This window comes from Aythya marila (assembly GCF_965140915.1).
Source record: "Aythya marila genome assembly, chromosome: 6".
Taxonomy (NCBI): domain Eukaryota; kingdom Metazoa; phylum Chordata; class Aves; order Anseriformes; family Anatidae; genus Aythya; species Aythya marila.
The window spans coordinates 39265684-39281333 of record NC_139047.1 but is presented as its reverse complement, the minus strand read 5'-3'; the positions used below and the strand labels follow the sequence as shown (position 1 = coordinate 39281333).

The following is a 15650-nucleotide window of genomic DNA, read 5'->3' as shown; positions in this document are numbered from 1 at the left end:
AACTGTCTTTGTAACCATGTCCTATCTGTGAAACCTGTTTTTCTGTAATTGTACGGCTCTCACAAATCTGTCATTCGCAGAACCGATTTGAACTATTCTATTTAAAAAAAAGCAAAGTAACTATAAAACATATTAAACAAGGAAATGACTGAAGTATACCAACAGATAAATATTTTTTGAAACAAAAAACATTACTGTCTCTTGTAGTCATACACTGCTGTATTTTATAGCAATATACACACTTCTACAATCATTTCAGTTTGTTTTATACTTGCACCAGTGTAATTGAAGCAGGAATCCCTAAAGTCTGACAAAGCTTAAAACTAATGGATTCTATTCTCAAGTTAAGCAATGACAGATCTATGAATCCATGAGCAGCAAGTCTGCTATGGAAGAAGTTTACAAAATAATTTCCTAAAAACAAAGTACTTAAATGTTATACAAATACAGAAGTTGGACTCGATGATCCCTGTAGACCCCTTTCAACTTGGGATATTCTATGATGTTACATAAATGAAACTTTTGACCTATGATAACCATCTCTCTTAGGGTAAATGACCAGTAAAAACTATGTTATGCCGTAACATATGACAGTTACTTCACTTTCAAATTCAAGAACATCTGTAAAGCCAGAGTGAAGTGTATTAGTACTTGCCAAGAAGTACTGATTATATGTTCTTAACCGTGTTAAAGAAACTTAATTATCAGTACTTGGCAAGTACTATAACAACAATCAAGTTACTATTCACAACAGCAGGCAGGTAGGCTGGCAGATACCACTTTCACTTGCAACTCCTTCTATTAACAAAAGTTGCAATTAAAAAAATAGTAAGTTCACAAAGACAATAACATGACTTAAGTTTATATTGTTAAATCGAGGCATTTAAGATTTAGAATTGCTTGATTTTACAGCATCCCTAATTTTTTTCACACTGCTAGACCTAAATAAAACTGGAAGTTTGCTTTTGTAGATTGAGAAAGCTTCAGGTTAGGGGGCATACTGTGCCCTTCCTTCCTCCTCCCCCTGCCTCCCCACCTTTTTTTTTTTAAAAAAGCTTAACAGCTGTTACAAAATCAAGTTTAAATACCAACTTCTCAACCAATTGGTCCATTCTAAAAAACTGACTAAATCAATAAAGAATAAATCTTCTTACAACAGTTTATAACAACTCTAAAATTATGCTTTTTACATCTTACTCTGGCCGACCAAAGAGTAATATTAAAGCAGCCATCTGTACGCTCAAAGGTATAGGAAGATAGCTTTACTGATAAGGACTCACTAGGGCAGGGAGCAGAAATAGAGAAGATGGTACAAACAAGGCATCAAAGAATTCATAGCTTTTCTTTCATACAGAAAAGACTTGCTAAAGTTATCTAATGATGGCTGACACCACGTTGGATATGCATACATAACCTCAGTTCAGTCATCCAATTTGCAGAGGATCCCACAATTTCACCTCTTCCTTGATGACCCATTTACACTTCGCTTTCATGCCAGTTACTCTGATGTCTGAACTTTTTCTAAACAGCTTTATTTGGATTATCCTCACAACAAGTAGCATTAATTAATTTTTCCTCCCCTGAAAATCAAACCAGCTTCAACGTATTCTGTCCTTCACTATTAGGAAATGTATTGTAAAGGCAAATACAATGGAAGAAGTAAAAATAAGAATTGGAGCAAACAGAGGAAATTATTTTAAAAGGAAAACATGCAGAAATTAGAACTGCACCATGAAAGCAAAAGAAGAGAAATGCACTTCTAACAACAGTGACTGTTACAGAAATAGGATTTCAATTTTCAAGTACAGAGGACATGAAATGGGATCCAGCTATGGCATAAAAATCAAACACTGTCAGGAAGCAGAAGCAGCTATTCAGATCTGCAGTATTAAGACAAGGTTAATTTATTTTAATTGCATTACTAATTAGGATGCTTACCTATAATTCCACTGTCCTTGCTCTCCAGGGTGGAGCTAGGGCTGCTAATGGTTCCACAGGGACTACCTTTGTTGGCTGCTGTTTTGCCAGCACAGCTATTGAGAGTTGAGCATGGGCTATCAGTGCTAGGTGATGTAGTGCTGCTTGTGAGGGTAGAACATGGACTGACACCTTGACTGGTTATTGTACACTGCAGTGTGAAGAAAAATGAATAGTTATTGCACAGAAGACAGTACAATACTGTGCTGAAAATTAGATGCAACAAGGTTAAACAAAGCAAAGAAAACATTTTCTAAGGAAAAACCTCAAGAAGGGAACGCTTATTTTGATTTGAAGCCTTATTGACATGTTTTCAGATAACTCTTATAATGTGTCTTAGAAGTCTAAAATATTGCTCGTTATTCCCAAACAAAAAAGGGAAATTCATTATTAACTCGAAGAGCTGCAGTGAAGCATATTTCATACAATCACAGAATGGCTTGGATTGGAAGAGATCTTAAACACCATCTAATTCCAACCCCCTGCCATGGGCACCTCCCACTAGACCAAGTTGCCCAAAGCCCCATCCAACTCGGCCTTGAATACTTCCAGGGATGGGACATCCACAGCTTCTCTGGGCAACCAGTTCCAGTTTACATCCACAGAGCAAAGAATTTCCTCCTTACATCTAATCTAAATCTACCCTCTTTCAGTTTAATTACATTCCCTCTTGTCCTATCACTGCAATCCCCAACAAAAAGGGTCCCTCCCCAGATTTCCTGTAGGCCCCTTTTAGGTGCCGGAGGGCCACTATAAGGTGTTCCCACAGCCTTCTCTTCTCCAGGCTGAAGAACCCCAACTCTCTCAGCCTGTCTGTGTAGGAGAGGTGCTCCAGCCCCGTGATCATCTTTGTGGTCCTCCTCTGGACTCGTTCTAATACTTCCACATCCTTCTTATTACACTGGGGGCCCCACAGCTGAACACAGCACTCCAACCAGGGTCTCATGAGGGCAGAGCAGAGGGGGACAATCACCTCCCTTGATCTGCTGCCCACGCTGCTTTTGATGCAGCTGGATACAGTTGGCTTTCTGTGCTCCAAGTGCACATTGCCAGCTCATGTTAAGCTCCTAATCCACCGACATGCCACACCCAGGTCCTTCTCCTCAGGGCGGATCTCAATCCATCATCTACCCAGTCTATATTTGTGTTAAAACCACTGGTACTGCAATCTTATTCACCCTTTCCTATCATTGGAATCCAATGCACTAAGAATTTTCAGGTCTGGGACAATAAGTGAAGAAAGGGGAGAGAGAGATTGGTAGTTAGTAAGCAGTTTAGGTTAGCAGATGAGTTTCATACAGTTACCAGCTACTTGATTCTCCCCACTTTTTCTCCTACATGACAACAAAAACCTTCAAACAGAAGTGAACTTCTTGGAAAGGAAAGGATGCCCCCAAAACATGCATCGATTTTAGCAAACCACTGAAATTTTCCATCCTCATAAATCACTGAGAATACCAGGAAAAGATACTAAATACTGAAATAATACAGAAAGAACCCTAGCTGCTCTTCAGATTCAGAGTAGCTTAGACTTAGCCTCCAAGACTGATGAGTCTGTTCTTTTTTTCAACTTTTTTTTTTTTAAAGAAAGAATGCAAGATCAGCCCACAATTAAAAGAAAACAAAACATGCAACTTGATTGTTATAATTCATTTACAATTCCATTACCATATGCCCATTAAAATAGATGTGGTAATTATCAAGTAACTGCAATTAGCAAACAGAGAAAATAAAGAAATAACATAAGTAAGACAAACATTAAATATGTTGTTTTCTGTTATCCTACCATGGCTTCGTTTTTCTCTTCTATATGAGCAGAAGTCGGGATCCCTTCTCCCAGTAAAAACCCCAATCTTGTCATCAATTCTTGTGCTGCAGGAGAACAGCTCGAGTCTTTATCAGGTTTTGCTTTGGAGACAGGGTGTAGGGGGGAAGTTGGTTAAAATTAGTCTCGTATTTGGAAAATGTTACAAGAGGCAGAAAAAGTACAATTAAATGTAAACACTAGATCTTCTCTCAGCAGTATGTCTAACTAACAGAGAAGCTAATGCCATTTTAACTTTTTGCCCATTAGACTTAAAACTGTTGGTGGTTCTTGGATTCTCTGCATATTTGCACAAATTTAGGGGATGAAAAAAAAAAAAAAAAAAACGAACAAACCAAGCCAACCAAACACCACCCCTAACCCCCAATCAAAACAGAAATGATTAAGTGCAATTGTTTGTATGAAGACAAACAGTTCATCACTGGACTGATGATCAACACGATGACTATCATGTATCAACAGCAATAAACTCAGCAACATCACAGTTCAGGGTCAGATTGAAAATGTATTCCAGTAATTTTAAGAAAGTTTAATTCATATCAAAAATGTGAAAAGCAGAGGTTAATAACTCAGACTTACAATTTCACAGTAACATTGCAACTAATACCGTTATTTTTTGTTGTTTTTTATGCATTGGAGGTGACACTATTTTAGATTTCCCAGCTTTTTTGGTTACAAAAATATTTATCAGTACAGCGTTTTAAAATATCTTCTGTTATCCAACAAATATAAGGAAACAGTATGGTCAAAAAGAGGCGACCCTGAATGAAAACACAGTCATTGATTGTTACAGCTAACACAATCTTTTCACAAACTACCATCTCCTGCTATTTTCTTTGATGTCAACAGTTTGGCATCACCTACCAAAGCATAAGCTCTTCCTTAACAAAAACATTCATATGGCATTTAATTTTTTTATCCATTAAAAAGGGATAATATGCTGGCCTGTCTTTCCTCAGGTATAAACAGTCAATTTATTAGGGAGCATCCTCTAATGACTCTGAGAAATTCCTCACAGCAGGAATCCTTAGCTACAGAAACACCAGCTGCATTACCTACCACCAGATTCTATAATATGGGAAAAGCACAGGAGCATCTGTGCTGCTGCTTCCCAATCAGTGCAGTCTGAGCAAGGCACTGAGCCTGGGGATGTGCTCCCAGACACCTGGAAGACAGTACGGACATCCAAACAGTTTTACCAGTATATAGTTTGTAGAATTCATGTAACAAAAAGACCCTAATTGAGGAACATCTCAAAGAATGAGTGATGAAAGGGAGAAAGAGATGAGTGTGTGTAACTTTTCAAAAATTCCATTTAACTTCAGAGAATTAGCTTTCACCAGCTTTGCCAACACAGAAGTCTGCTGTTACTGACTTCATATTTAGCAAGCTTTTACAAAATTTCTAAAATGAAGCACTGTATCCAGTGCAGAGATACACACTTGGAATCAGTTTACACTGAAAATAAAAATAAAAAAAAATCTAGTTGGCCTCTGCAATACGTAGTAATCAGCGACAGTCAACATTGTTTTACCTGCAGTACACATACAATTCCAACAATTGAGACAGTTATAAAGATCATGTAAGTATAATGGAAAGCATTCCCTCCTTAGTACAAGCATATGGAATTTGCCAAACACTCTTACAAATAAAGAAACAAAATTTCATTATTATGCAGGATCCTTTGTATCACTTTGAAATGAATAGCTGTTCTTCTAAACCAAGTATCATTGAACAGATTCTTACCAGTTTGACTGGGTTCTCCTTGCTCTGCCCCTTTTCTCAGCAGTAAACCTGCCTCACCTGGCACTCTAGGACTTTCCACGTACTTGGGCTTCCTGATCGGACCTGCAATGGGAAAGAGCTGAGTATCAAAGGTTTCCCGATGGACCACAAGTTTCAAATGTAAAGTGTCTATCCTCGGAGACAAATAAAGTAGAGGAACTAGTTCTTACATGCAGAGCTGCTACTGTAAGAACTCAACAGCTGTTGTACTTCTGCACTAGTGAGAAAGAAATGCTCTGTTTGGGCTTTTGGGAACATAAAGCCCAGCAGAAAATCAAACCAGTCTGCTTGTTGTGACAATCCTGGAAGTTTCCAGTATATATACAGTGCGTGACTTTACCATGTTCAAACTCAGGTAACTTCCAGTGGGCCTCCTCTGTAGAGCTTTCACTCTCCATTATAACAAGAAGATAATATTGTTAGGTGTTATCTCTGAAACTAAGCGAGAAATCCTACAGGCAGACAGTTTGCAAAATTAGCACACTAAAAAAATCACACTAAAAATTTCTGCTTTCATAAAACAATAGCATTCCTAGTTTATAATAAGTTTAAATACACAACCTCTACTATTAAAAAGAGCAGTAAAAAGAGTGGTGCATTCACACACACACAAACACACTTTTGAAAAATCAAACTGATTCTCTCTTTGCTCTCCCTTTTAGCTTCATGCTTTGGTTTCAGGCTGTTTATGGATCTATTTTTTGCTGAACACGGGTTTGTAGGTTAGTAGCAACTGCAGGAAATGTTAACTACAGAACTGTGCTTCTGGTCAGCAAAGTATCTAACTAAAAGGGAACGATGCTGCCCTCTAAAGGTTTAACAGAAAAAGCATACCGGTACTTTCACCATCAACATCTGTGTGCACTACAAACACTAAGGAGAAATGTTCATCTTAATTTAGCAATTGATAGTACTGGAAGGTAGGCTGCTTCATTGATATGTCATAGAACTGAAACTCTACCGTGTATTTATCCACATCCTGAAAAAATGTCAGTAGAATTTTATAACAATAAAAGCATTTGCAACACTGAGAGTTTTGGAGCAGCATAAACAGGGAACTTTGCAAAGTTACACATTAGAAAGCTAAGATATTTGAATGGAATAGGGAGTGGAAATATCATCATCTGCAGTGCTGAAAACTGAAGGTACTAAACCTGTATTTTTGTCTTAAATTTTCACTAGTACAATCCCATTTTTATTTTTTGTAATGTGTCTAATAAAGCCATTTGAAACTTTCAAGGTTTTAGTGAGCTGGAGGTGTAGTTTGTGATTCTAATGTTTCATTCAGAGCAAACTAAGTATTAGCTAGAAGTCTCTAGAAACACAGTCAGTTACTAGACTTAACAAAAAAATCTGAAATACAGGTATTTCAGGAATTTCCCCAGCTCTGGAAACAGGTAATGATTTACCCTTCTTTTCAGCACCATTTGTCCCCATCTAATTGAAAGTAGCCAGAGTTGAACAGAAATATTCATGTAAATGTAATTAAAGAGCATTATTAATTAAAAAGCACTGCAAAGTGCTTTGACAATTTCAAATACTGTCTGACAGCAGAGGAAGGACTGGCTCACAGGACTGCCATGCTCTTCGGCAGTCTTCCAGATCCTGAAATGATAGGTCTCCCCACAAGCTTTTGTTCCACCCTGCCCATTCCAAACTGTCCTTTGAGCAGGACTCCAGGTCCCAGCCCAGCTCCCTGTTGGAAGTGTACTCCCTCACATCATCTCAGTGCAACTCCATTGCCCAGCCAGGCCCGCTTTCTCTTACTTTCCTACTTTATTTCTGTTCTCTGATGAAGCTCTTCTCTGACTTTCCTACTGTATTCCACTCTTGGTTTACCAGTACATTTCACTCTGTAGGTTAAGTTCAGTGGAAGAGATACCAGACTTAGACAAACCTACAGCACAGCAGGATCTCAATCTTCGTCAGGAGCACATAGTTATTACTAAAATTCTTAAGCACTAACAGTTAACAGTATACTACACATGCCTTGTTTCCCAGATCTTTCACATACTGAAATGCATTACAGTTTCCAAGTTACTGATGATGTTTATAAGCCAGAATTAAAACTACATTCAGAAGTCTTTTCAAAAAGCACTTACCAAAGAGAAAATCAAAGGCTACAGTGATTCAACTTCCAAGTCATGGCAACTTTTGGCTTTCAACAAACATTCCTGTCAGATTCTTTATTTAGTCAAATTTATGATACACTTGAAAGCAAAACGAAATCCAAGATCTCAGTCAAGCGTCTTCTCTGGTTAAACTGGTTAAGTTTGCACTGACAAGCATTAAGCAACTGAAGCTCTAGAATCAAGTTCCACAGATGTATTTCCAAGAACCCCCCTTCATCGGCAACAATCCCATGGTGATAGAAGGTGATATTCAAGTACAAATATATTTCATATATTTCTCCGTAACAAACTACTGACAAGGCTACTTGATGGTTTTTGTCTTCATTGTCTTGGGGGGAGGGGCAGGAGGTAGGATTTGTTTCAAATAGGAAATAATCAGTAAAATAATACATAGTACTCAAACCCAATAAGCCTTGTATGAAGCAGGTTATAACACTGCGGCAGAACCTGGATTTTGTTATTATTAAACTCTGCAGTTTCCAAGTAGTTTCACTTCCTGCCTCTGCCAGTTACAGAACTAAGGACTGGATAATGGAAGGCCTTTTGCAAACACTTGAACTTACTGTTAATGAGAAGTGATACTGCAGTAGGCCAGGAAATGCTCCCATTCAGGACCTGAGTCCCAGTTACTTCCCTGTCTACCCTGTAATGCGGTGCCGGAACTCCGGATTTAAGCACTGTCTGGTGCCTCTCACGAAAGCCAGAACTGAAGCCAGAAAGCTTCAAGAAAGCTAGAGATAGTTGCTTGTAAACCAAGTGCAGTTCACGATATTCTGATAGTTTTAAAATATATTAGTCTATAATGTACTGGATTCAGAGGAAAGTGATCAAAAAAAGCTCCAAACAACAAAAAGAAGCAAACTGAATTTCAGTCTTAGGGGACAACCACCTCACTGTGCTACTACCACCATGCCAATTGCTTCTTTGTTACTTCAGTCCGTCAGGTCTCAGCTTCTTCCTCTCCCACCAGTAATAGAAGGATGAGTCATTACTCTCACAGAGTCTAATACTTCAAAGTGCTGGATAAAATAGATCTGTGTCTTGACAATTATTCTTCGTATGTGGTGTGCAAGGTGAACACTGTGCAAAAACAACTCCAGCAAGCTTGCTTCCCTCCTCTTATCCTCCTTAATGCTAGCATACAATTCTGGACTGCACTTCTGTTTTTCAGTTTTTCCTCCTTTTTCTGGTCAGCAGATCTCCCTCACTAACAAAGTAAATACCACTTGGAAAGCACTAGGGAAAGACTGCAGGATTGATGTTAACTGTACCATACAGCTTTTGATAATGTGGTTTTCTTGGCTACAATTTAAGTCCTTAGTCGTCTTCTACTTGGCTCAAAATTCAAGAGCATCCCAAAGTTCTCTGAGCATCCCATATTTTATCATGAAACACAGCATATTCAAGCTATGACACCTGTAGCCATACCACGTGTCCCATACCTTGACAAACAGCCTCAAGTTGTGCCAAGGGAGGTTTGTATCAGGAAGAATTTTTTCATGGAAAGGGTAGCTAGGCATTGGAACAGGCTGCCCAGAGAGTTGCCATCCCCAGAGGTATTTAAGGTGTGTGGATGTGGCACTTAAGGACATGGCTTAGTGGTGGATTTGATAGTGTTAGGTTGATGGTTGGACTTTTGATGATCTTAAGGGTCCTTCCCAATCTAAATGATTCTGTGATTCATTTTGGCAGTAGCCTCAGACACTACAATACCTCTCCAAAATCTGCATCGATTTCTTGCTCATTTCCATGGGTAGTTTAAGGCCAATGTCCACTTTTAAGAAAAGTTGCAATTCTCTACATTTCAGCTTCAGGCTCCCCATGGTAACATGTTTTCCCATCACACTGCAAGGGACCAGAAAAATATGTGACCTGCTACATCACAGGCCTACATACATTGTTCCCCAGGTAGATGATTTGGCTCTACAACACTGAGGCATTTCATTATTGAACCTACCTTTTCTTTCAGACTTCCACCTGGAGGTGGAATATGTGAGTATGGTGCTAACCTAATTTCTTAGCTAAGGAATACAGGGCATGGAATTTAAGGCATATGTAAACTTATGTTTATAGCTCTATCTAGAGACTATGAGATGATAACATTTTTCTAACCAAAAGAAACCATAGTTACCAACTATCACCAGACGGTGCCCTTTCTGAACTATTTCCTAACAAAAACTAGGGGTATTTGCCTTAGTGAAGACAGCAAAAAATACATTCCTTTGGAACAACATCACATTTTTTAAGGAGACAATAGTCCATACCTATTATTTGTAAGCAGGAATATAGTTAAATGTATCAAAAGTTGAACAACAAAAAAACAACCATTCTAAAAGAACCAGAACAACATGTAGTCATATAAAACAGATTAAAATTAAAGTATCTTCAGGATGTATTTTTACTACTCACATTTTAGGCTGTGGAGCAGACACGTAGTTAGATTTTCTCACAGACTGATTTAGTAGTGACATAGAGTACTTTCAAGTCTGATACACATTACAATAAGTAGGAAAATTTACAGTTAAGTCTATTTTCATGCACTAATCTAGAAGAGGACACAGGTACTAATGCATGAAGAAATGAAACAAAGTTCCTTTTTGTACCAAAAGGACAAAATGTATCTGCAAAATGGAAGCTGTTTTCCAGAAGTGTAGAATAATTGTATTGAGTCTGATAAAGGGTTCATCTGGGACACTATTTTATCAACGTCAAACACCAGAGGAGAATCCCACAGCATGGAAACACAGTTTAGTGGTGGACTTGGTAGTGTTAGGTAATGGTTGGACTTGACGATCTTATGGGTCTTTTCCAACCTAAATGATTCTATGATAATCTACGTTACAGAAAACATACTGTCCTGGTACACTTTTCTTGACTTCCGTTTAGAAGTTTATAGTTTCCTGAATTAGAAGTGGTCCCTTTCTATTTAAGAGTTAGATGGACTTTCTTTCCACGAATTTACCCAGTCATTTCTTTACCAATCTGCAGCATCCACAAAATTTACAAGTTAACACAATATTGAAATATACGTGAAACAGTATTCAGAGTTTCCTTTTCCCACCAACTGTCTTTCTTCCAGGCAGAAAAATGCCAGACAAATCCATTTAAATCATTTATAGTTCAGAGCCATTCCACAACTTTAGTCATTCCTGCTGCCCTACTCTAGCTCTTTCCTAGTGGAACTATAGATTTTTGAAGTTGGTATTACCAGAATCTTCCTGAGGTAGCACAACAGACTGATACAATACCATAACAATACTCTCTTCAGCTTATGATCTATTCCTTTCCTTTTTTACTGTTAGGATTGTTTTTTGACTGTTGAAGAGCTGAAGTTTCCAAAGCATTATTGCAACGTGGTCATCTCCTTCCTAATCCTCTGAACTGGCTTTCCTTCTCATCAACATTATGTGAAATTTGCAGGACTCCCGCCCTCCCGATTAACACTTACATTCACCTTGACCGAACTTCACCTGCTGTTCTGTCACGTATGTAGTCATCCACCATGAATAACTTAGCAATGCCAGCACACTTTACAACTTTACCATGCATTCCTTTTTCGGTTGATAAATGCATTGAACAGTTTAAATCTCAGCAGTTACGTAATTATTGGCATGTTCCCTCCAGCACGCAGATGATCCTCTGTGTAACTATTTAAATATAAAAATTAAAGTCTTTTGTCTTACCCCATAATGGTTAAATTTCTTCAATTTCTTCTTTGGAGAGGTCCCCCTAGAAATCCAGGGATATTTCACCACCTAAGATATCACTTGTCTACATGATTTCCTCCAAAGAATTCCAACAATTTTGGGGGTCATGACTTTCCTTTAAGAAGTCAATAATGATCATTTCCTATTATGCTATATTTGCCAATATCCCCACTAACTCTGTTCTTTCTTACAGTGGAATCAGTATCCCTGCTATGGACAGAAAAACGTCTTCTTTCTGTAGTTCCTTAGAGCACAACTAGAACCTGACAAAATTTTCTTTAAAGAACTCTATGAAGTCTCTGGGTCACAGATGCCGCCTGGCTCATACGGGATGCTATAATCTTCCTGAAGTCTGTTGGAAAGGCATTGTGACAGGATACAAATTACCGAGATTTCAGGAGGGTGTCAAGGATATATATGTACTTGATAAAAAAAAGACGGATTGATATACCAAGGATAACATGCAGCTGCAATTGTTATTTACAAACAGGTTCAGGATATGATAATCAAAGGCAGCCTCAGCCACAGTGATCATCAACTAGTGGGTTTCAAGAATGATGGGAGTGAGGAACACAAATGGCAGAGCGCAGGCAAAGCCCGAACTTTAGGAGAGCTGCCTTTGGCTTACTCAAGGAAATGGTACGTCTGATCCCATGGGAGATGGCTCTGAAGGTTGAAAGAACTTAGGAAATTGGAGGGTCTTTAGGAACAGACTCTTTCCAAGCACAAAACCAGTCCATCCTGATAGTACAATGAACAAATATATCTAACAGGAGATTGACTTGGCTCACAACTCAGCTTCAATACAAAAAGACGGTAGACAGGAGCTCGTAGCAGGAGCAAAAGAGGAATTCAGAAACATTGCTGGGCATGCCGGGATGATGCTATGAAAGCAAAAGGTTGCCCAGATGTGAAACTGGTGAGAGAAATCAAGGACATGAAAAAGAGCTGTTATAATTAGAAGTAGTTCACTGGAGAAACACTGGAATACTTGGGTTGGAGGCTGGTATACTTAGTCTGTAAGCACTGAAACCAGTTACCTAGACAGGCTGTGTAGTCTCCACCATTGAAAAGTTTTCAGGACCAGTCTGGATAAAGTCCTGAGCCTTACCTCAGAGCTGACCCTGCTTTGTGAGGAAGAGGTTGGCTTACTGACCTCCTGACATCCCTTTCAACTTGAGTTATCCCAGGAACCCTAAGAAACCCACCTTTCTCTGCTTAGGTTCATGCAAATAGCAAAAAGGAACTGCTTACAAATGATCTCAAGACTGGAGCACAAACCTGAAGGTTAGTTGAAACTAGTTCTCTTACCTAGTCTATTCTCAAGTGTCAGGCATGCTGATTTAATTTTTTTATTGATTAAAACTCTTAATTTATGCTTAATTTGAAACTAACTAAAAGTTCCACTGTACATCTATGGAAGACTCTTCCTGCAGTCATCCTCTGCGTTCACTAATGCCTTTAAAAACAGAAGTTGCTTCCTATCTCTGTTCAAGCGTGGTAGTACAAACAATTTAGCTCAGTAAACATTTACTTCAAAGGCAACAGCAGTTTCTAGTTCGCACCATAAAGTCCAACAACCATTTTTTGAAATCTCCTTTATAAACCAGTATTTTCTTCCTTTTAATTGACCATCCTAAATTAGAGTGCAATCAACTATCATCTCTGTAAGAACGTGAATATTTTTTAGTTACACGGCTCTAAGTTTACCAATTCAAGCAATGTTCATTCTAGCTTTATAGGAGAAGAAACTCAACTTACTGTGACATTTTTTCATTTACTGCTCCCCTTCCCAAACGAAGTCCTCCTGCTGAAAACCTTTTTTCCTTGTCCTGTTTTTTTTTTTTCCTGCTCCTTTATCCACCTCCTCAATGGACTGTTTCATTAAGGAAGCTTTTGACTCCAAACAAACCAGTAGCTTTAGTTCTGCCAATAATTTTTGGCTCTTTGGTAACTTAAGATATAGTTTCTCTCTTCCCTCCTTTTATAGTTACAGTTGAAGATTGAACTGGAGCCAGAAGCACTGGTACTCTTCCAAGCTCTTCAAACAAAAAACTCCCCCACCTCCTATGCAAATAATTAAAACACAATGTCACTCACACAAGGTTGTGCAAACAGGACTGTACAGCCTTCTGTGTTCCAGGGAAGAAGCTCAGCTTGCTCTCCACAGTTTTGCCTGCCCATGGGTTATGAGATTCTAGGGGCTGAGCTACTTGAAGACTGATGGGCAAAACGGCAGCTATTACCACACATGCGCTGCAGCAAAGATGTCTCTGTCAGATGGGCACATTTGTCAGCGTGCCTGTTCACTAGAATAGGTATAATAAAATAGCTAACATACTGATCTCTTAACATATGGAGACTGACTTCAGACTGATCAGTTCAAGCGTGAACTCTACGCAGAGGAGTAGTGGACAAGAGAAAGGGAATGAAAAGTGTGATGCCAGCAATCAAAATAACAGATTCAAAAAAGGACACTAAACCCAAGTTCTGTGTTGGCTCAGGGACCCCCCAGACTAGCAATTTCCAAATGTGTTATGAACAGATACCTCTAAGCTTGCTAAATACTAAGGTCCCCAAGAGCTTTTCTCAGCGAAATCAATCCAAACCTGAGAACTGATAATGACATTAGTCATGGAACAGATAGGTTAAACGATGGAAAAAAATCTTCTTAGTTTAAAGGGACAGAACAAAACTAACACACTATCCACAGTACACCTGCAGCTAATACGTTCTGGCAAAAGCATTCTATCCTCTAAATCATCTGGAGTAAAAAACTACTTGGAGGTATACAACGTTCAAAGGGGGACACATTTACAGTAGAACATCTTTTCCTACCATTGCATCTTACATAAACTAAACAGAAAACTGAAACAGCCTATAAGGTAAAATAATCCTTCAAAATTAGCAAATGTTCACTTGAGTGAGGATAACATGCCTGCCAGCAATGAGGCAAAAAGTATTTTTACATAGTTTTGAATTATAAATTAAACTGTTTGTTTGGATATACACACTGCTTGAATGCAATTTTACAAACTGTATTTTCTGCTGTTTTCTTTCTCCCCCTCATAGTACTGCTGTGATAATGACACTGTATATTACCAAAATTGACTAAGATGCTCAGAATGTTTTCAATACCTTTTGCTTAGCAGGATACAGATAAAGAATTTGCTTTCTTTCAAGTACCATCCATCTATGAGTGTGCAACTTTCTAAAAAGATAGGGAATGAAATATAGAACATACTTCCATCATTAACTAAATCACTTCTGGTGGAAATGCTATTTTTTCAAGTTTTATGCTGTGGATAATCAGACTGAGTGGATGAAGCAGTTATGGAAGGAAAAGGTTTGTCCACATCCTACTCTAAATGATAACACACTGAAGCCATGACAAGGCAGGGTAACTCTTGCTGTTCAGATAGTAGAGAATACAAGCAAAGAGAAGAAATTAAATCATAAACAACAAATCCAAATATATCCCTCAGAATTTGCAGATTAACACCCACTTGGAAATATGCAGAAAGCAAAGAAAGGAGAAGCGGTAAAAGCAAGTTGTTAATTAGTTTACATCGAAGTTTTTTCTCTTCTAGACATCACAAAATGGAATCTAATTCTGTGAAAGAGTTTGAATGTTAACACCAGTTACACAAAAACATGAAACATTTTACAGTGCATTTCTTACTGAAAAACATTCCTCCACATATTATTTTAAAATATTTTAACCAGGAGTATTGTTACACACTGTTGATATAAGCTTGATTAAATACTTATTTTTAAATCAATTACCACAGGTGCAGGACTGGATAAATACAGTCTACAGTATAGACACATTTGCTAGAAAAGTGGAAATGTATTAATTATGAAGCCCTCAAAATTAGATGTTTTCATGAACATTAGTGCAAATAACTGTTAATTACAGCTTCTGTTTTTGAATTAATAACTCCAAAACACAATTTAGGAAAATCTGACTGATTTTAATTTACAAACCAAAATTTTTAAATAAATTATTCAAACTCAATAAAAACTTCGGAAAAAATCTTCATTAAAAAATGTGTAGCATTTAGTGATATACTCTTTCATTATTACCCTTGAATATGCAGTATATTGCTTCAGTCTAGCAGATACTAAATAGAATTTCTACTCAAGGAAATAAGTTATGCAAGTGTATCACGTTATAGTCTCTTCCAACCCAAACCATCCTTTGTTTCTGTGATATGCATATGA

General features: G+C 38.0%; 1 protein-coding gene across 9 annotated transcripts in view; it reads right to left on the bottom strand.

Moving 5' to 3' along the window:
* TANC1 (tetratricopeptide repeat, ankyrin repeat and coiled-coil containing 1) overlaps nucleotides 1-15650 on the bottom strand; it is a gene marked incomplete at its 3' end in the record, with an annotated part of 97169 nt that overhangs the window by 39852 nt on the left and 41667 nt on the right. For 8 of the 9 annotated variants that reach the window (XM_082763700.1, XM_082763697.1, XM_082763701.1 and 5 more), the window contains 3 exons: nucleotides 5549-5650; nucleotides 3764-3885; nucleotides 1939-2128 (listed from right to left, as the gene is read on the bottom strand). In XM_082763700.1, coding sequence (XP_082619826.1) covers nucleotides 1939-2128; nucleotides 3764-3885; nucleotides 5549-5650 — 414 coding nt within the window. The remainder of the gene's footprint in view (nucleotides 1-1938; nucleotides 2129-3763; nucleotides 3886-5548; nucleotides 5651-15650) is intronic. The other variant, XM_082763698.1, reaches the window with a different exon arrangement.